Below are 22,341 nucleotides of genomic sequence, written 5' to 3' on the forward strand. Positions count from 1 at the left end.
AGCCTTAAAGGGGCCGTGAGCAGCCGTGTTTCCCTTGGAGCCCGACTCTGCTTGGTCCCGTGGGGAGGTCACCCGGGCGAAAGATTGAGACCATCCTGGAAGAAAGGTGTGTGAAGAGCTAGCTGTGCCTCCTGGGTGCTCAGCAGGTTTGCTTTACTTAATTGCAGGTATTTAAACTACTGTCAAGTCAGTCAGTTCAGTCGCTCCGTCGTGTCCGACTTTTTGCGACCTCATGGACCACAGCACGCCAGGCCTCCCTGTCCATCATCAGTTCCTGGAGCTTGTTCAAACTCATATCCATCGAGTCGGTGATGCCATCCAACCATCTCATCCTCTGTCGTCCCCTTCTCCTCCTGCCTTCAATCTGTCCCCAGCATCAGGGTCTTTAACAATGAATCAGTTCTTCGCATCAGGTGGACAAAGTATTGGAGATGCAGCCAACACCTGGCAATTTTTTTTCCGAGTCATTTTATTCACAAATATTGATGTGCAGCTCAGTGAATGAGGGAAACCAGAAAGGCAGCTAAGATACAGTGGAAGGAGGATGAATGGAGCCAGGACGATGGATCCTGGTCTTGGACCTGCTCTGAGTAAAGCGCTTTTCTCAGTAAATCATGTGGAACTTAACTTTCCTCATCAGTGAACCGGGATAATGATGTTTCCCTTATGAATTTAGTGTGTTGAATTAATATAACTAATTGAGTGTCTGGAAACGGGCTTTGAACAGTAATGCATTCTTCAAAGACTGAATACTCCGGTTATTTGTAAATATGAGAGACTTGGTTATTATGGTTCCTGAAATTCTTGTTTTGTTTCTACATTCAGTGTTTCTATGAATAAGACCTTATCCTAACTTCCAAGCAATTTGCAAACTACAGTTGTCAGAGGAATAAAACGTATAGAACTAGTCACTAAAATTTAAGCAATATGAGAACAATATAAAAGAAAAGCTGTAGATGTTTAAGGGAAGGGAGGAATTAGATGGGGAAGGATCTGTGAAGGGGATGTATTTTTAATCTGAGATTTAAACTGTATGTAGCCAAGAGGGTAAGAAATGGAGAAGGGATGGGTGAAAGTAATAAAACAAGTTTTTGTTTTAATCTATCAAATTGGCAAAGATGAAAAAGCTTAACAACTTTTGGTTAGCTAAGAGTTAGAGAAATAGACATTCAAAGTCACTTGTCGGTAAAAGTATAACTGGTACAAACTTTTAGGAGGCCAATTTAACAGTTATTAAAATGTAAAATGTATATAGTCTCTGGCCAAATATTGCTACTAATGGGAATTTGTCATGCAGATTTATGCATGTATGCAAAGAAAAATGTACAAAGACATTCACTACGCACTGATTTAGAAAACAAACACTATTAACAACAGAAAAACCTAAAAATTACATGTTCATTTATAGGGAACTTATATAAATTATGGTATATCCATTCAATAGAATACTATGCAACTGTTTAAAAGAATGTGGTTAATCTATATGCACCAGTTAGAAAAATGCACAAATTTTATTTAATTGAAAAAAAGGCAAGTTGCATAAAAGCATACATATATGGACTGATTTGGGGGCTTCCCCAGTGGTTCAGCGGTAAAGAATCCACCTGCAATGCAGAAGCCACAGGAGACACAGGTTCAATCCCTTGGTCAAGAAGATCCCCTGGAGGAGGGCATGGCAACGCACTCCAGTATTCTTGCCTGGAGAATCCCATGGACAGAGGAGCCTGGCAGGTTACAGTCCACTGGGTTGCAAAAGAATCAGACATGACTGAAGTGACTTGGCATATGGAATGATTTTATTATATATGGTTATAAATGTATGTGTATATGTGTGCCTACCTGAAAATGGTTAGAATAATACTGGAATTTCAAAAAACTTAAGGGGGATGGGACTCATTAAGGAGGGAAATGAATTTTTTACCACTTACATGTTAAAAAAATTTTTTTTAATAGAAGGAGAAGGGAGAATGTCTAGTAGTGGGAAAAGTATGGGCACAGAGACAAGAAAGTACATTTTATGTTGGGGGTTGAACCTGTGAGTTGATTTTAGAACAGGGTTCATATTAGGAAGTTAGTGGGACACAAGAGTAACTGCAAAAGGAACGATTTTTGGAGGGTCTTGAATACTAGGTTAAGGAATTTGTACTTTATTAAAGTAGGCAGTAAAGAGCTACTGAAGATTTCTGAGCAAGGGAGTGACAAAATCAGAATTGAACTTTAGGAAAACTAACTAGCTTGATTGTCTAATTCTAAAATGGGTTAGAGTTGAGAGCCCAGTTAAGAGACTGATATGAGCAGTGGAAATGATGAGAAAAGATTCAAGAAAGAGGAAAAGTTTTGACAACAGACTAAGTTAGGTATAAAGGTGAGGGTGAGGCCCATTTAGAGAGATGAGTCAAAGAGTGTGGCCAGGACTTGAGCCTAGGGAATGGGAGGCAATGATTGCCCAAATGGAAGTAGAAAGTCAGGAGAAGCCAGTCTCAAAGGGAAGACAAGGTATTTTGTTTCCGACCTGTTTACTTTTACATAGCAATGAGACATGCAAATAGAATCATGTGGTAGGCCTAGGGAGTCCAGGATGAGAGTTGTGAGAAGAGATTGGACTCAAGTGATATAGATTTAAAAATCACCTCCATGGAGTGAAATGATGAAATTGTGGATGAGACCACAGAGTGAGAGAGTGGAGAGAATGAAAAGATGAGCAATGAGGACAGATCCACAGGCAGAGGGAAGGGGGAGGAGCTGATCTGAGCAAAAAGGTCACCCTAATCTTTGAGAAACAGGGTAGCAGTATATAGAAATAGTCTTCTTCAGTCATTGATCATTGACATCTTTACTTTATTTAAATATTATCAGAAATAAATTGAAGATTACATGTAAGGATAGAGTGATGATAACCTTTGGTGAATAAACAATGTGCAGAGTCTAGATCCTGAAGATTTAGACTTTAGAACAAGATGGCAAAAATCCCTTTTTGTCTTATTTGGTTTAGGTGCAACCCCACTAGAAGGTGGGCATTAAATGTCTGATTCCCTTAATTTATTCATTCATTCAGCAAATATTTTTTGAGCACCTAGTGTGTGCAGGGACTGTTCTAGGCATTTGGGATTATCCATAAATAAAATATATCTCCCCCTCCAAAAAAAAAAAACCCTCCTCTTATGGTGCTCACATTATAATGAGGAAACAGAAACAATCAACACTTAAAAAATCATGTAGTATGTTATTGACAATATGTGCAATGGGAAAATAGAAAAGAATAAAACAAAATAGAAAGAATTGGAAAGTACAGTTGGAAAGACTATAATTTTATGGAAGGTGGTCAGAGTTTCATTGAGATCACATTTGAGCAAACACTTGAAAAAGGCAAAGCAGTTCACCATGAAAATATCTAGAGGAAGAAAGTGCTAGCCAGAGGGAACAGCTGTGCAAAGACCCTAAGTTGGGTGCATACCTGGCAGGATTGAGAAAGAACAGAGTGTTTAGCAGCAGGAAGGTAGTAGCAGCTGTGGTCCTACTGGTAATAGAGAGAAGGGAATGGCAGATTCTATAGAGCCTCGTAGACCTAATACAGTACCTTGCCCATAGTAGATGCTCAGTGTATAACAAGTCCAGGATTATCATCAAATGGCATTTATCTATGTATTTATTAGACTTATGTGCACCTACTTTATTCCTGGGGTCTCTCAATGGTTCTACACATGGAAGTTAATAATGAAACCCTTATGGACATTAGATATCTAAGTGAACACTGTATTACTGCAACTGGAATCAGGAAACAAATGCCAAACATTGTGGCTGCTGAGTAACTGTGCTGAGCATTTCTGAAAAGTCTGCAAGGGTTAGGACAGTGCTCATTCCATCACAATCACAAGCCATTTTGGTGGAAACATCCCTGCCATGGGACATGGATCCATCCAGCCTAAAAGGAGCAGCTTCAGTGATTAACTTCAGCTCTCAGTCCAGGTACCCCCTGCATTATTCCCTGGAGACAGCAGTGGTGACATTAACACAGATCTTATGTGGCTGTGGGTTTTAGTGCCTTGACTGGACTCCAAGATGGCAAAGCCTATCCCATCTTGCACTTGGTTGCATTTAATAGGTGCTGATTGAATGAAGGGATGCACAGCTTTTTTTTCTCTTATCATCCATTTCTCCTTAGGCCCCAAAATGCAGGCTGTCCATGAACTTTGACCACAGAAGCATCAGCTCCACCAAAGAGGAAGTATGCAGAAGGGAGAGATTAGGGACCTCTCTAGCAGGCTGACAGCAGGCTTTTAAGGGCTGAAGGAAAAACCACTGAGAAGGGCAGGAAAAGTGAAAGTTCTTGGCTCTCTGTGTCTTGTAAAATGAAATAAGCAGATTGGGCAGCCTTGGGGCTAACTTCAGCCTTGGGGTTAAATGCAGACCCTTAATTAGGCTGTCTGGAGCTGTTTTAACATCACATCAGGGTGTCTAAAGTTGTGACGTGGAGCCTTGACAGGAAATAAAATTCTGTCCCCTATGCAGAGCTCTACTTAGCCTCTGTTGCCTGGTTAATGGGAGAATGATCTGGAGAGAAAAAAATGGGTGAGTGAGGGAATGTTTCAAAACAAAGACTGCCTGAAATATCTCCTAGCACACATCCTACTAGCTGGATCAGTTGAGTCATCTTCAAACATGAGGAAAAGACATAGACTGTTTCTAAGCCACAAAAAGGGTTCAACTACATTTCTTTTATCATTATGTCCATTGGTAGAAATGACTAAAGGTGCCCTTGAATGTCAATGCATTATGCTTAGAACCTCCTACACCCTCAGCTATTGTAGATGCTCTTTCCCAGTTCCTATGCACTGCTGACTGTTTTCTTCTGGCCTAGGTTTGATGAAAGCTTCAATTCATGCCTTGGAGACCTTTTATAGTTTACAGAGATCTTTTCATCTTATTCAGCTTTATTGACTATGCCAAAGCCTTTGACTATGTGGATCACAATAAACTGTGGAAAATTCTGAAAGAGATGGGACTACCAGACTACCTGACCTGCCTCTTGAGAAACCTGTATGCAGGTCAGGAAGCAACAGTTAGAACCAGACATGGAACAACAGACTGGTTCCAAATAGGAAAAGGAGTACATCAAGGCTGTATACTGTCACCCTGCTTATTTAACTTATATGCAGAGTACATTATGAGAAACACTGGGCTGGAAGAAGCACAAGCTGGATTCAAGATTACCGGGAGAAATATCAATAACCTCAGATATGCAGATGATACCACCCTTATGGCAGAAAGTGAAGAACTAAAGAGCCTCTCGATGAAAGTGAAAGAGGAGAGTGAAAAAGTTGGCTTAAAGCTCAACATTCAGAAAACTAAGATCATGGCATCTGGCCCCATCACTCCATGGCAAATAGATGGGGAAACAGTGGAAACAGTGGCTGACTTTATTTTGGGGGGCTACAAAATCACTGCAGATGGTGATTGCAGCCATGAAATTAAAAAATGCTTACTCCTTGGAAGGAAAGTTATGACCAATCTAGACAGCGTATTTAAAAGCAGAGACATTAGTTTGCCAACAAAGGTCTGTCTAGTCAAGGCTATGGTTTTTCCAGTAGTCATGCATGGATGTGAGAGTTGGACTATAAAGAAAGCTGAGCACTGAAGAATTGATGCTTTTGAACTGTGGTGTTGGAGAAGACTCTTGAGAGTCCCTTGGACTGCAAGGAGATCCAACCAGTCCATCCTAAAGGAGATCAGTCCTGAGTGTTCATTGGAAGGACTGATGTTGAGCTGAAACTCCAATACTTTGACCACCTGATGCAAAGAGCTGACTCATTTGAAAAGACCCTGGTGCTGGGAAAGATTGAGGGCAGGAGGAGAAGGGGATGACAGAGGATGAGATGGTTGGATGGCATTGCTGACTCAATGGACATGGGTTTGGGTAAACTCTGGGAGTTGGTGATGGACAGGGAGGCCTGGCATGCCGCGGTTCATGGGGTTGCAAAGAGTTGGATACGACTGAGTGACTGAACTGAACTGATTCATCTTAGGTTGCATGGTTTGCTCAAATAATATAGAAAGAAAGGCAGTGACTATATTTTAACAGAACTAGTAATAGTTTGCAAAAATACGTCCAGTTTGTTAGAATTTGACTCATTATCTCCCTAGTTAGCAGTTCTAGATTTTATATCCAGAAAACCAGACAAGGAATTCTCAACTCTTGTTTCATCCCCAAGATTTCCTGGAAGGAACATAAGTACAAAGTCTCGGGCCAGAAAGGACCTCAGCAATCATCTGGTTCAACCTTTTCATTTCACTGATCAGGAAACTAAGAGTGAGCATACGTGAAAACAGGGTGCCAGTCCCTGGCGCTGTTACAGAATCCTCAGTTTCCACTGGTCAGATTCTTGTCAAGACGTGGGCCATCAGGCCAACCCCATTCTCCTCTGCCACCTCCTGCTGAGGTAGCAGGACAATCACAGGTTAGCAAAATGCATCCACCAAATTTTCTTCTTCCAGAAACACTTCCAGTTATGGGGCAAATGGTATGTGTTCAATGCATTCATTTTTTTTCTCCCCATTTGAAAAGTTCTTCCTGACTTCCCGGCTCTAGTGGTCACTGTTCATAGCCTTGGCTTGTAATTCTGAGGCTCTGGAAAGGGGCACTTCCTACAGGTATATAGGCTTGTGCACTAGACTGGATTTCATTTCTTCAAATGTCCTCCTTTCCTCTCTGTTGTGATTATTTTTTTTTTCAAAACAGAATGGTGGATGGTTGTCCTTGAGCTATTCTACTTGTTTTTGTTCTAGCACACCAATCCCTCACCAAAGTTAGAAGAAATATACATGGCAGTTTATACTCAGGTCTCGTCACTTATATACCAAAGGATTCAGTCCTTCTTGCTTTCTTTTCCTTTTTTGAGGGAGGTGGGGTGGTATTGGAGGACTCTAAGCTCTGTAATATTGTCTTTCTTGGTCATGCTTGGGCAGTGTCCAGCCCCTAGCAGATGAATGAATGAATAGGAATAATATTCTATGAATGGTTTGTGGCTTAGAAAATCAACTATTGGCCCCTGACATCAAATTCTGTATTTGACATTAACACTTGCATGATTCCCAATCTTCATTGAAAGGTATTATGTCCAGAGGCTGAAATGGGATCCCTAGTGCCTTGTTCTAGCCTTGAGATGTGATGGATGGACTATGAATAGACAGCTTCTTAAAAACAAAAGGGATTTTAGTTAACTTGGCCCATTCTCAGAGTAACTGTGAAACACAACTAAGATCAAACAGAGCTAGTGGTAGACCTGGGACCAGAATTATCTCTCCTTGTCCCCATCCCAGTGCTTTTCTTTTAAGACATCAAACAGTCTTGCCAGTGACATCCCTGAGGGGCAAAGTCTAGTTCTGTGACACCGAAGTCCTCATAGACCTAGAACAGAAATAGAATGTATGTCATGGCCATACATGCCATGATACTGCCTTTTGGTGCCCAAGGAAGACTCCACTAACCATCAGGACACTTTTTTCCATTGGGTCTGGACAGAACCTCGGGCAGCCATGACCAACCAGAGTTGGCACTCACAGTGAAACTTACCAGCCACCCTGCTCTAGAGGACATCAGGATTCCAGAAGCCAATGAACTCTGGTCTTAACCTGTCTTCTCAAGATGAGCTGAACCTCCAGCCAGGAACCTCCCACCCTTTACCGCTCTTCACATTCCCAAAGGGCTTAGTGGTGATGTCTGCAAGCAGGTCTCCACAGCATGTTTCAGTCAGACAGAGCAGGTGCAGTTACTAGTCATGACTCCAAGCCAGGCAAGGTGATTAAGAAAAGCTAAATTTATATTAAATTATCATAAAGTCCTAAAATACTGAACATAGTGGTTAAATAACTCCAGAAAGTCCAATCTCTCCAGTGAGTAACGTTAAAACCATTACACGTGAGCGTGGGAGAATCACTTCCATTAGTTTAGGACAGAGAGATTTTGCTTTTTACATAGTAAATCAGTGCTCAAATAGATATTTCTTCAAATATGTCCTTTCTACATTCTGAACAGCCCAAGTGCAATAAGATCCTTCCCCCTTTCCACGTGAGAAAATACCGTTTGGCTACTTTCTCTCCCCATCCCCAAGCCGCGAATCCGAGGACCCAAAGTGCTCCTTCTTTTACTGCCCCGTCAAATGTGAAATGTCCCCCTTTCCTCCCAGGAGGGGGATCTTTTCCTACTTTGTGTTCTGGGAAATCCTGCTTGGCCTGGCTGTCCTTCAAGGGTCCAGCCCTGGGGCTGGGTCCTGAGAGCAGGGCTAAGAGCCTGGCACCTGTCTCAAGTGACCTTGGAACCGACAGGGAAGGGTCAGCTCTGGTCTTCCCTTTCCACTCACGTGTTTGGCGGTGGATTTCTCAGCGCCAGGAGCCCCAGGACATGTTTCAAATTTGGAAACTTACCCTCGAGGCACCCCCATCCATCCTCAGCTCATGTGGCTTCTCATGCGTGGGAGAAAGAGGTCTGGATGTGCCCTGGGCTGAAAGGGCCCCTCAGTGTCTCTCTCTACCTTTCTATGCCTTGGCCCTGCCCCCCAACACACACACACTTTGCATCTTTATTTAGGCCTCTTCGCCACAGGTGCCCACAAGTCTAGATCAGAATAAGCATATTAGGCACCGAAAAAGCAAACAAACAAAACCCAGAAGAGCTAGGTAGAAGTTTAGGACAGTAAGAAGTCTCAATTCCTCCAACATTTGTGTGACACGCATGCCTTTTCTGTGAACAAGCATGGAACCCAGTGACGGCATCTCAGCACGGAAAGGGAGTCACCTAGCTGGGAGGACTTGGAGTGGGAACTTCACCGCCCACAGCTGCAGGCCCTCTGTCCACTCGCTTAGATCCCTGAGCACCTGGGAGAGAACGCAGGAGGCTCAGCCTCGTGGACACGTCACTTTAGGCCCTGGGGGCCCCAAGTCTCTGACCTGATCGCTCTTCCCAGCCATTTGTGAACTTAAGGGCCCTCCTTTGAAAAGTTGCTCCAGGATCTCTGTGCTCAGAATCCCAGAGGATGAGGAGGGAAGAGAGTGGCAGGACATTAAAAGTCCAGGAGATGTGCTAAGTTTGGCCTAAGAAGCACGTCTCAGACATGGCAGAGACCCCGTGCTGAGGGCCCCCACACTTATTCAAGCCACCGGCTCACAGCCTGGAGGCAGCAGGAGGGGATTCGTATCAGCCAGCAGCCCTGTGAGAGGGACCCCCCGACCCCCACCCCCAGTCATCTGAAGGTAGAAAAGGCTCCAGGCATTCTGGCAGGAGGAAGAACAGCTTGAGCCATACCCAGATAGATCTCTTCAATGCCTGCAGCTGGAAAAACAAGAACTCTCAGGGCACGAATAATATCCACCACCGGCAATGGACAGGACACCCGGCCCAATCACCCTTGAAAGCTTTTTCATGTTGCCAACACCCTCGAGGCTGGAAGTTCCCCAGATGCCCATGCCAGCTGGGCTGACTCCTCCTCCTCCTCTCAGCCTCCAGCCCTCATCTCTCTCTCTGTACATGACCCCAGCCCCCAGCTCCAGCCCCCAGTCAGCAAGTTCTCCCACGAAGCCGAAGCCAGTCAAGCCAGCTCTGATGGGGGGAGTGCATCCTGGGTCGTCAGCTCTGGCGGGGCAGGCACTGAGGGTACCAGGGGAGGGAGGTGGAGCTCTGTAATGACCAGGACTCGTTACCAGGCCTCATTTCTGGGTGGGGTGGGGGTGGGGGGCTCAGGATGGAGTGCAGGAGGTGAGGTTCGTGGTACAGTCCAGGTCTAAATTCTGAGGATGCCCCATCATTTCTGATGCACAGGTAGATACGGACTCGGGTGGAAACAGCTGGCGCAGAGGGCTCGGGGAGCAGTTAACAGGGCGGGAGGAGGAGGAGCAGGACCAGCACAGAGGAAAGGGGCCTGCTGTGTAAGTGAGCACGAGGGCCGGGAGTCCACCAAGGAGAAGGAAGAGGCAGGGAGGGGGCCGTGGGCGTTTAGACCTGGCTCTCGGAGGAGAGCTTGCGTTCGTGTCTCCAGCCCGTGTCTGGCAGGGAGCCCCGTCTTTCGGGAGTGGCTGCGGTATGGACACTGCTGCACTCGGATTGCTCTTCCTGCAACAGCTGCTCCGTCTCCGTGTCGTCCAGGGAGCCAGAGCTGGCCTGGATGGACACGGTGTCTGTCTTCATGCATACGTGATCCCGAAGAAGGCCCCCCCGGGAGCTGCGCAGTTGCTTGAGGTCATCCCACTCGGCATCGTCGCCAGACAGGAGGCAGATGCCCTCGACAATCTTGACCTTCTCCTTGGTGTAGTTATGGTCAGGTCCACCCTGGGGTGGAGAGCGGAGAGACACGTTCAGTTGATCAGCTCTCTCTCAAGTGGGTGGATGGGGTAGGAGTGGGTGCGAAGAGTGCAAAGATCTCACAGACAAACGGGAAAATTTAGTCAGAGCCAATGTACAAGGCTGAGCCTAAAAGGAAAGCAGCAGCTTTGATGATCGTTACCATGGCTCATATGGGGAGGCGGGAGAACCGCGGCTTCCGGCCTTGCGTGAGCCACTCACTGGCTGCGTCACCTGGGGCGAATCACTGAACATCTCCCAAACTCAGGCTCACCTCTTTAAAGCCACAGTACCCATACCTCATAACCAATGGCCGTGAGCGTCAAAAGAGGTGATCCATGAAATGTAATTAGTAGGTGCCTAACACATAAAATCTAGCACATAACATGCACTAAGTCATGTTAGCTATTGTCACATTGCTAATGTGGTTTACTAATGGGACAGCATGCTAAGATACCTGATCAGAAGCAACTGACAGAAGCAGTTAAATGTTCATTAATTCAAGATTTTAAACCACTTTTCTGCTATTTTATTCTTTTTTTGTTTTTAAAGTAGAGTTGCCTTACAATGTTGTGTTAGTTTCTGGTGTACAGCAAAGTGATTCAGTTAAAATTCTTTTTCAGATTCTTTTCCATTATAGTTTATTAGAAGATATTGAACATAGCTCCATGTTCTATTTTAGTCTTAATTCTTTTCTTTCTAATGTTCTTAAGAAGAAAAGTTTCAGAAGGTAAGGCAGGAAGGCTCTAGAAAAACCTCTCATTTGGGTTCTAAGTGTCAATCCACTGGGGACCTGTAACCTACAAGGTTTTGTGTGAGGTTATTCTGACTGTGCTCCCATGAGCCTTGGGGCCATTCTCAAGCAACCAGGGATCGTTCCAAGGAAGCCTTAAGTTCTGCTCAGGCTTTTCCCTTTTTGGATTCCTCAAAGGATAGCTTTACTCCTGGTTTCTGGGGGATACCAACCAACAGACCGCCACTGCCAAGAGAAAAATGGGCCATGGCTTGGGTTCTGTCCCTGGGATAGTGTTCCTGCCAAGAGCCCTGCAACTGCTGCTTTATTTCAGTAACAATTCAATTCCACAGATATTTATTGAGCCCCCACAATAAGCAGGATGCTTTGATGATTACACAATATAAAATATGGTCCCTGCCCTCTGGGAGTAACAGCTCCCTCAATCAAGCATAGAGAGACACAGCACACAAGCCCACAGGCACGCACACACATGCCCAGTCACCAAGCACACGCTCCACGGTGAATTAGTGTCAGATAAGATGCAGACCACTCAGTGTCCTCATCACAGAGACACAGGGGGTAAGTCAGGAAGAGGTGGGGGACATGGCACAAGCAATGGGGGATACCACTCCCTCTACAAACACACAGCAACAGGTACCTGGAATGAAGAGGAAATCAGAAGAGAAAGGGTGAAAGACTATCAGAGGGGTGAAAGAGCTGCTGAAGAAAAAGCATACAACAGGAGAAAGAGTCACATGATTTTAATGTCTAACCTAGGGCCCTCATTGGGGTTCCCTTCTGGGGCATCAGATACGCCAGGAAGCCAAGAAACTTCAAGAGTCTTTCTCTCAAAGATGTTAATAGAGAATGGGTCTGTCATCCCTGAATCTGCAAGCTACCCCTACAGGTTCTGTTTTGACTTGTAGTAGAAGGTTTTTTTAATAGGGGAATTCGTGGATCCTGAAATCACATGATTATTATGTAGAGCGTATTAGTTATGCATAGGAGCCCTGTTGGTGTGAGGGCTGGTTTTGACTGTGCTAGACAGGCCAAGAGAATCTCATATGGTCCCATACAGGATAATTTCTAATGAAGGGTTGCAGGATTTTAGGAAAAAAACAAGAGTCATATTAGACTAGGAAAATCAAAGTCCTAGGTCATAGTCCCTCATTGAAATGGGACTATTTTTCATGCCTAAACATTCAGCAAACAATTTTTCACAACAAAGGAGTTAAAAGAACAAAAGCACATAAACTTTCAGAATTCTAGAGAAATTCCTTTAGATTCCTTGATAAAAGGAAGAATATGCAAAACACCAGCCATTCCCAACTACAGCTTGGGTGCCAACAGCTTGAATCAGAGGTTAGAAAGGGGGAGTCCAGGAGCTCTTGGGTTTGGGGGTGCTTTCTAGGAGTTTGGGGTCATTTTAAAGGGGCACAGCCTCACTATTGGGGAATGGCAACTCTAGAAGGGAAGGAACATCTTGAACCTGGGAAAAACATGTTCGGGCAGGGAGGTACACACCCACATGCTTTCAGACCTAAGCCTCCTGAGATCTTTCTTTTTTTTTTTTTAAGTTTTTATTTTTAAAATTGAATCTGTTACAGTATTGCTTCCGTTTTTATGTTTTAGGTTTTTGACCCCAAAGCATGCGGGATCTTAGCTCCCTGCCCAGGGATCGAACCCACACCCTCTGTGTTGGAAGGTGAAGTCCCAACCACTGGACCACCAAGGACTTCCCTGACGTCTGCTTTCTAACCTTGCTCTCACCAGGGCCCCTCAAGCTGGTCCCTCAAAAGTGGCCGACCTCTCCAGAAACCCAAATCACATTCCATTCTTCTCTTCACTGTTGCTTCCAAGATGGCAGGACCACCCAGCATCCCTCCCTGCGGTCTTACTACTCAGGCAACTGGAGCGTAATCCCCTGCCCCCTCCAAAAACAAACTCTCAGATACAAGTTTTCATGTTTACCTCTTTCTTATAGCACAGTTGATTGTACATGGCCGGTTTGGGGGTTGCTTCAATCTTCACTTCCTGAGTGGAAGTTCGGTAGGAGGGGTTGCTGTAGGTCAGGTTCCCCATTCCAGGATCAGTTAACTTGGATTTTTTGTGTCTTTGGAAGACAAAGGGATGAGAAATTACTTCAGATCTGTATGGGGAGGATATCTGGGGAAGCTGTAACCCACGTGCAGCAGGCAGCCTCTCAGTGGGCCCCGTCTCCTGGTTCTCACACCTTCTGAATCCCTGCCCTGTGAGTGTGGGCTGGACCTGCTGACTTGCTTCTGTGGAACAGAATGTACAAAAATGCGGGATACTAGATTCGGTGACAAGGAAACCCCTGACAAGGAAACTGGCTTCCTTCTTGGCTTGCCCTCCCTCTCTGTCTCTCTCCTACTTTTGTTCTGAGGGATGCAAGCTGCCGTGTTGCAAGTTGTTCTATGGAAAGGCCCACAAGGCAAGGAACTGACGATGGAGGCCGCCTCCAGCCCACAGCCTGTGAGGAACTGAATCCTGGGCTTAGAAGGGAATCCTTGCCCTTCCTCTTCCAGTTAAGTCTCAAGATAAGACTGGAACCCTGGCTGACACCTGGATTGCTGCCTCGTGAGATAGCCTGAGGCAGAGGCACCAGCTAAGCTGCCCCCAGATTTGTCACCCACAGAAACTGTGAGGTAATCAGTGGTTGTCATGTTAAGTTGCTAAGTTTGGGGTTAATATTGTACAGCAATAGAAAACGAATACACCAAGCTTTAGTGTCAAGACAGATCTGTGTTTCAATCCCACTTCTGTTACCTACTAGCCGTTAGGGATGTTGGTGGGCATAATCTAAACTTTCTGAACCTTAGATCCTCATCTGTAAAGTGAGGAACAATAATACTGTATTATAAGGTGGTTGTGGCATTGAGACATATTCATTAAATGGTAGCTATTACTATTATTACTGTTGTGATGGTGGTGGTTTATTCTCTAAGTCATGTCTGACTCTTGCGACCCCATGGACTGTAGCCCACCAGGCTCCTCTGTCTATGGGATCTCCCTGGCAAGCATACTGGAGTGGGTTGCCATTTCCTTCTCCAGGGGGTCTTCCTGACCCAGGAATCGAACCCGGGTCTCCTGCACTGCAGACAGATTCTTTACCGACTGAGCTATAAGGGAAGCCCATTATTGTTGTAGCTGTTGTTATTAGCAGAAGGACGTTTTTGCTGTGAGTTGCATTTAAAGCATTTAGGGGAAAATATATAGACAGACAGTGATAAAAAAAATATTCTAACTTGAAATTTAGGATTCCCAGGATGATTCCTACCGAGCAATGACACATCACCCAATATTGTCGTAAATGGTTGTGTTTGCGTGAAGAGAAAATCACTTCCAGCTTCAGTGGTTTGAGGCAGTGTGGGATGGTGGAAAAAAGGAAAGATGCTAGATCAGTGCCAGCTTTGCCTTTTACTGTGTGACCTTGGGTGACATCCCCTGTGTCCGCAGTATCCTAGTCCATAAGGAAAATCCCAAGGGTTGCTGGGAGCAGGAAATGAGGAAATGACCTGTGATGTGCCTGGGGAAGAAGGGTACACATTCAGGTTTCTGCCCTTCCCTTCTGCTGCTCTGACCAGGGACCCAGCTTTGAGGTTGATCAGAAGCTGAATCAGTGAGCGGTCAGCTTCAAGGAAGTCCCAAACGTACTAACAGGGCCCCTCAGCAAACATGTGGCCCCTGCAGTGGGGTTGAGGTTACCTGTACAACATCAAAGCCGCGATCACGACTAGAATCAGCAGAACGCTGAGGAGTCCACCGATGACGTAGCTGGCATGAAGTCCTTCCCCTGGGAAGAGCAGAGGGACACTGGGTGGGGACCATGGACGGTCTTCTAGCTGGTGTGAGGGGTGGGAGGGTGGAGCGCTCCTTTTTGCCTCCCACACCATCTGAGGACAATTACAGTCCTCCTTCTCAGGGAAGAGGCCACGGGGTGGGTGGAGGGGGCTGAGAAGAAACCTATCACTCTGTCAGCATCTCTAACCCCAATTCTACCACTTACTAGCTGTGTGACTTAAGGCAAGATGCTTAACTTCTAAGCCCAAGTTTTCTCATCAGTTAAATGTAAATGATAAATTCCTCATTTATTATTTATATTTAATAATAAATATATAATATCAAACAATAAATGTATTACATCTGGAGATTGAAAGGGAGCGTGTATATACAAATACATACGCATACATGCATGCACACATTTGTTATTTAGTCACTAAGTCACGTCCGAGTCTTTGCAACCCCATGGACTATAGCCCACCAGACTCCTCTGTCTATGGGATTTCCCAGGCAAGCTTACTGGAGTGGGTTGCCATTTCCTTCTCCAGGGGGTCTTCCTGACCCAGGGGTCAAACTTGCAGCTCCTGCATCATCAGGCGGGTTCTTTACCACCGAGCCACCGGGGAAGCCCATGCACACACAAATATGGCTTAATAAATAAATGCCTGGCATACAGAAAGCACTCCAGAAGTGGCAGCGATTTATGGTTATTCTTTTTATGAATTTAGTCTAAGGAAAGGGTTCATCAACCCCAGAGTCCCCATGAAGGTTTCTCAAGATCTCAATGGAGACTTTAATTTCTTACCTCTTGTTTTTCAAAACAGATGGACACTGAGGGCTTACCTGGAGCAGCAGGCACAGCCTCATTGGAATGTGCACAGAGGCCCAGCCGGGCATCCTTTTCAGAGCATCTGTGGGGCAGAGAGAACCGAATGTGAAAGCTACCTGTATTCAACAAAGATCTTGCCTTCCACCATGAAAAAGGGAAAGTCCTGTGAGACTGGGCAAAAGGCCTAGGATCAGGGCTTTCAGATAGGAGACTGTACCAGACAGGAGAGGTTAAAAGCAAGGAGAGGGCAGGACCAGGAAATACAGAGAAATGAGCATGAGTCTTCAAGATGCTACATGGAACTCTGCTCAATGTTATGTGGCAGCCTGCATGGGAGGAGCATTTGGGGGAGAATGGATGCATGTACATGTGTGGCTGAGTCCCTTTGCTGTGCACCTGAAACTATCACGACATCGTTAATCAGCTATTTGTTGTTGTTGTTCAGTTGTGTGCTATGCCATGGACTGCAGCACACCAGGCTTCCCTGTCCTTCACCATCTCTCTGAGCTTGCTCAAACTCCTGTCCATTGAATCGGTGATGGCATACTCCAATACAAAATAAAAAGTAAAAAAAAAAAAAAAATCCTGGGCTTCCCTGGTAGCTAACTCAGTGGTAAAGAATCTGCCTGCCAATGTAGGAGACTTGGGTTTGACCCCATTGTCCGGGAGGATTCCACATGCGGCAGAGCCCCTGCTCCGCGACAAAAGCTACCATAATGAGAAGCCCATGCGCCTCAACTGGAGAGTGGCCCCCACTCACCACAGCTAGAGAAAAGCCCGCGCAGCAACAAAGACCCAGCACGGCCAGTAAATAAATAAAAGTTATTTTTTAAAAGATGCTATATCACGTTTAAATGTTTTAAAATATGTACTCTTTTGTTGTTTTTTGGCCGCGAGGCTTGAGGATCCCAGAATCCCGGAACCCAAGAGCCCAGGCCCTTGGCAGTGAAGGGGCTTCCCAGGTGGCACTAGTGGTAAAGAACCTGCCTGCCAGTGCACGTAGATATAACAGATCCGGATTCAATCTCTGGGTCAGGAAGATCCCCTGGAGAAGTAAATGGCAACCCGCTCCAGTATTCTTGCCTGGAGAATCCCACGGACAGAGGAGCCTGGCGGGCTGCAGTCCACAGGGTTGCACAGAGTGGGACACGACTGAAGCGGCTTAGCACGCACGTGGCAGTGAAAGAGTCACAACCACTGGACTGCCAGGGAATCCCCAAAATATGTACTCTTCAAATAGGATTCTTTAAAAAGAAGCAGGTCTGGGAGAGAACTGAAAGTCTGCTGAAAGAATACTAAAGACATCAAATAGTAGGCTTTATTAAACTACCAGGATGAGGGGAAGAAGCTACCAGTCAAGCAAACCTCTCATTGGGTAAAGATTATCACAAAGTCTAGAGACTGAAAAAATATATATATTGTTTTTCTCTCCTTCATTCTTTCACATGGGAATATGCAAGACATCCAGAGAGAGGGCTTAGATAACTAACTTGAAATGCTGACAAGGTACCTCCTTTGGGGCACATTCTGAGCTGGCAATTAAAGGTATGTCCTAACAGGTTAGAGCCCCCGGAGAGGGAAATGGCAACCCACACCAGTATTCTTGCCTGGAAAATTCCATAGATGGGGAATTGTGGCAGGCTACAGACCATGAGGTCACAAAGAATCGAACACGACTGAGCGACCGACACTTACGAGGTTAGAGAAAAGCTGCAAAAGCATCTGAAACCAAGGTGTACTGAGCCTTCAAATAGAACTCTGAGAGGACGAAAATATCTGAGTCGGTTCAAAAGTTCTCTAAATAAACCCCAATAAAATCAGATTGATAATGATTGTTAGTGCTTAAAAGTTAGTGAGAAAGGTACCTGTTTATATATGTTTATATCATATAACATTTCTATATAAACTCTTCTAACAAGAGAAAACAGGCCAACACAACATTGGAGAGCAATTATCCTCCAATTAAAAGTAAATTTAAAAAAGAGAAAACGGGGCATATGGAATAAATTTAATCTAATTTCAGGGACAAGCGTCCAGAGTTCCCCTTTGGGATTATTACTATGTTTCTGTTTTCAGAATTGAAATCAAGTATTAATTACCTTTTAAGCTACAATTGATATTAAAAATAATATTACAGTGAAAATGATCTAATAGAAAAATGCCTGGGAAGATAGACATCAAAATAGTAAAAGTAGGAAATGAAATCAGTATCTCAAAAAGGTATCTGCACCCCACGTTCAATGTAGCATTATTTATAATAGCCAAGACACGGAAACCACCAAAGTGTCCATTAGTGGATGAATGGATAAAGAAAATGTTTGTATAGGGATACAATGGAACATTATTCAACCATTAAAAAGGGGGGGGGGCATTCTGCCATTTGCAAAAACATGGATGGACCTTAAGGCCATTATGCTAAGTGAAATAAGTCAGACAGAGATATCACTTATATGTGGACTCTGAAAAAAAATTAATAGATACAATTAATATCATACAGATTGGTAGTTGCCAGAGATGGGGGGTTGAGGGGGTAAACAAAATAAGTGAAGATGGTCAAAAGGCACAGACTTCTAGTTATAAGTCCCGGGGGTACAATGTACATCATAGTGACTACAGTTAACAATACTGTATATTTGAAAGTTGCTAAGAGAGTAGTTTTAAAACTCTTTTTAAATTAAATTTACTTATTTTTAATTGAAGGATAACTGCTTTACAGTATTGTGTTGGTTTCGCCAAACACCAACATGAGTCAGCCATAGGTATACCTATGTCCCCGTCCTCCTGAACCTCCCTGCCACGGCCCTCCCCTCCCCACCCCTCTAGGTTCTTACAGAGCCCTGAGTGCCCTGAGTCATCCAGCAGATTCTCTTTGGCTATCTATTTTACACATGGTTGTGTATATGTTTTCATGTGACTCTCTCCATACATCCCACCCTCTCCTTTCTCCCCTACCCCACCCCGTGTCCATTGGTCTGTTCTCTATGTCTGCATCTCCACTGCTGCCCTACAAATAGGTTCATTACTACCATCTTTCTACATTCCATATACATGCATTGATATATGACATTTGTTTTCCTCTTTCTGACTTACTTCACTCTGTATAATAGGCTCTACAGATTCACCCACCTCATTAGAACTGACTCAAATGCACTCCTTTTTATGGCTGAGTAATATTCCATTGTATATATGTACCACAGCTTCTTTATCCATTCATTTGTAGATGGACATCTAGCTTGCTTCCATTTCCTAGCTATTGTAAATAGTGCTGCAGTGGACATTGGGGTACATGTGACTTTTTCAATTTTGGTTTCCTAGGGGTACATGCCTAGTAGTAGGATTGCTGAAAGAGTAGATTTTAAAAGTTCTCATTATAAGAAAAAAAATTGGATATATGTGGTAATGGATGTTAACTAACTAGACTTATTGTGGTAATCATTTTGCAATATACATATATAACAAAAAAAAAACCTAAAGGTAATTATATATGGGTATGTGGGTACTTCTTTCTTCTTTACTCCTATCTGTATTTCCACATTATTTTTTTGCCAAGCATAAATAAAAAAACATATTTATTAGACTTTCTCTAAGTTGAATATAACATATTTCATCAATTTTAAGATAAGCATTTTTTTCTATATCCTTACATCTCTGAAATAGGGCTATGTCTTACAATTAATGACATACCATAATTGCTGTTGGTTATTTTTTCAGTTTAATCTCTCAAATCAGAATGCATTTTAAGTTGACAGCACTTTCAGCTTAATGAAATACAGTATTTTATGCTTAATTTGAGAACTGTTCATGGTTATGCTTGCTTATTTAATAATGGAGTGTGTGTGTGTGTGCACGTGTGTGCACATACATGCCTGTTTTAGTGTTACAGGTCATTAGAAGCTAAGGCCATCATATACCTGGGAATGTCTCAAATTAAAAAGCCCCAGCCTAGAGTCCACTATAACTTGGTAGCTTCTAAGTCAAATGTAGGATAAGACCATGTGCTAAACCTGTTCTGCCAGAGTAGAAATCACAGAAAGAAAGGAAGCAGGAGGAATGCCAGGTGGAAACTCTTCCTGAATGATTTTTCTCTAAAGCTGCTCTTAAAGCTTCTTGCTTCCAGAGCTATAAAAAAAAATCACTTGCAACAATCTACAAGACTAAATATCATCTCCAGTCCCAAAAAGCAGGGACTAGTGGATAATGATGTAATCCATTTCCCATCTGCCAGAATTATCAAGCTGGGACTTTTGTGGTCTGCTGGCAGGGGATGAGATTTGGATCAAAGAGCCTCAGTCCCATACTAAATGCACTTACCTCCCTTCCACCTCCTCCAGAGATGCACGGGTCCGGGTGGTAGAAGAACGCAGGGTAGTCGGTAATGTGTTGGGTAGCACAGGGCTCCTTTCACTCATACTGGTAGCCCTGGGAGCTGCGGGCACCAGGCCAGGTACTGGAGAGAAAACAAGGGGGGGAGTGGGCCACTGGAGCCCCAAATATCTACCTGTGGCCCAAGAGTAGCATCTGGAGAACCTGACAGAGCAATCGTTTAGCTGCCCGCATCCTAGGTACCCCTGTTAGATGTCCTTTTTAATAAAAAGGATTTGGTTTGCAGCATTAACAGCTCTGGATGGGCTAGCTGGCCCGCAAAGGGCAGGAAGAAAGAGAGTCATGTACGGGTCACAGCAGGGCTCAGGGACTCAGGAGACCTGATTTCCACTCTAGTAAATGCCAGAAGCCAGGGACTTCCCTGGTGGTCCAGTGGCTAAGAACCTGCCTTCCATTGCAGGGGATGTGGGTTTGATGCCTGGCTGGGACACTAAGATCCCACATGCTGCAGGACAACTGAGCCCATGTGCCCCAACTAGAGAAAGGCCGTGCACGGTAACTACTACGCCCACATGCTCTAGAGCCCGAAGCCCACATTCCACAAGAAGCCAGTGCGCTGCAGCTAGAGAAGTCCCCACGTGACGCCGGGAAGACCCAGCACAACTACATACAAACATACGTACGTACGTACATACCTACGTACGTGCCAGAAGCCAGACAAGCCCGGCTCTGTGCCATTCCAAACCTCAAGCTCATTGCTCCTAGCCACTGTGCTGTAAGATGCCCTGAGGGGGATTCTCACCCAGAAGGACAAAGCTGGGGATCCCCTGCCCTTGCAAGGGCTCCGCTGTTCCAGGGGGGCCCATCAGTCCAACTCACCGAGGGAGCAGGGCCGGCCGTCGGGCTCATCGGGACAGGCACACACGAAGTCCGAGGTTCTGGCAAAGCAGAGGTGTGTGCAGCCGCCGTTGTTCACACCACAGGCGTTGGTTCCTGGGAGCAAAGCAGATGAAGGTCTGGCCTGGGGCAGAATCAAGTCTCCCAGGTTGATGCTTCTCCAAATGGAGGAGATTCAGGGCTCCCTGACTCCCAGGGGCGGTGGGGCAGGAAGGAGGCGTATAACAACGGGGAGCTGAAAAGGCCTAAGAGCTTCAGATGTGAACCCGTGGCTCTCCGGTGGCTCCGACCATCTTGGTTATTAACAGTCCTTGGGGTGACCAGCGAACCCCACCAGTGGTACGGAAGCAGCCTCAGGACTGGGAGCCCACCTGTCTGCCGCTGAGGGGAGACCACGATGATATCCATGAGTCCCTCCACATTTGCCAACACTGTCTCCTTGTTCCGGCCTGAATACTTGTCCACACGCTGGATGGACTTGGTCTGCCAGTCTGTCCAGTAGATCCACCTGTCCTGCTACTCAACAGGGAGACCCCAAAAGGGTAACTATTAATAGGCAGAGCCCATGACAGCTTCCGTGCCTAAGCCCGTTCGTTCCCGCTGCCCAGGCGCCCTCGTATCCAGGTCAACTCGTATGCATCCCCGCATATGACATTACCCAGGAGATCTCCCCCAGTCCACAGAGAATTCACCCTTCTCTCCATGCTGTTCTGAGCCTTGTCCTCACTTCTACATGTGAGTTTTGACATTCTACAGTCATTTGTTTACATGTCTATCTGTCCTGCCAGATTAAGTCCTTCAAGGACAAGAATGTGCTTTATTCATCTCTCAGTCTCAGCACTAACACATAGTCCTCAGTGGCTCAGTGAATAAATGAGTTCCTGTACCTAGCAAACAGCAGTCAATTGTGGAGCTGGGGGGTCCTTCTGGGTCTCTGTTCTGGGCCCTTCACTTACAGCCCTGGCCCAAGTTCCCTGGTTACCTCTGCAGGCAGCTCCCCTCTAATTCACTGATCTTGAGATTCTCAACCAGGGGAGGAAGGGCAGTGCAGGCAGTTCCCCTCCCATCCCTAGGGTATACATCAGAAACCCCAGAGAAACTTGTAAACTAGAAAACTAAGCTCAGGACAATCCTGTAGTTTTACATGTGGAGTATGAGGGGGGAACGGAGAAGGCAATGGCATCCCACTCCAGTACTCTTGCCTGGAAAATTTTATGGACTCTGAGGGAGAAGGTGAGGGTGGGACGTTCTGGGAGAATAGCATTGAAACATGTATATTATCATATGTGAAACAGAACACCATTCCATGTTCGATGCATGAGACAAGGGCTCAGGGCCGGGGCAATGGGAAGACCCAGAGGGATGGGATGGGGAGGGAGGTGGGTGGGGGGTCCAGGAAGGGGAACACATGTAAACCCATGG

The 22,341-nt window shown here is 45.2% G+C and overlaps 1 protein-coding gene and 1 long non-coding RNA gene across 2 annotated transcripts in view; one reads left to right on the forward strand and one right to left on the reverse strand.

Annotated features, from left to right (window-relative positions):
• Window positions 1–36: 36 nt before the first annotated feature.
• Window positions 37–7,844, forward strand: LOC145525498 (uncharacterized). The gene is made up of 2 exons (XR_014068246.1): window positions 37–106; window positions 4,859–7,844. It is a non-coding gene; the product is annotated as an uncharacterized LOC145525498 (long non-coding RNA).
• Window positions 7,797–22,341, reverse strand: part of LRP4 (LDL receptor related protein 4) — a 52,605-nt gene continuing 38,060 nt past the window's right edge. Inside the window, exons 32-38 of the mRNA XM_081538595.1 lie at window positions 21,291–21,435; window positions 20,902–21,015; window positions 20,011–20,146; window positions 15,714–15,781; window positions 14,796–14,883; window positions 13,038–13,179; window positions 7,797–10,318 (exon numbers count right to left, since the gene is read on the reverse strand). Of these exons, the coding sequence (XP_081394721.1) occupies window positions 9,986–10,318; window positions 13,038–13,179; window positions 14,796–14,883; window positions 15,714–15,781; window positions 20,011–20,146; window positions 20,902–21,015; window positions 21,291–21,435 (1,026 nt within the window). The 3' untranslated portion in view covers window positions 7,797–9,985. The remainder of the gene's footprint in view (window positions 10,319–13,037; window positions 13,180–14,795; window positions 14,884–15,713; window positions 15,782–20,010; window positions 20,147–20,901; window positions 21,016–21,290; window positions 21,436–22,341) is intronic.

Source organism: Giraffa tippelskirchi, chromosome 11, assembly GCF_054371585.1.
Source record: "Giraffa tippelskirchi isolate mGirTip1 chromosome 11, T2T-mGirTip1v1.2.pri, whole genome shotgun sequence".
NCBI lineage: Eukaryota > Metazoa > Chordata > Mammalia > Artiodactyla > Giraffidae > Giraffa > Giraffa tippelskirchi.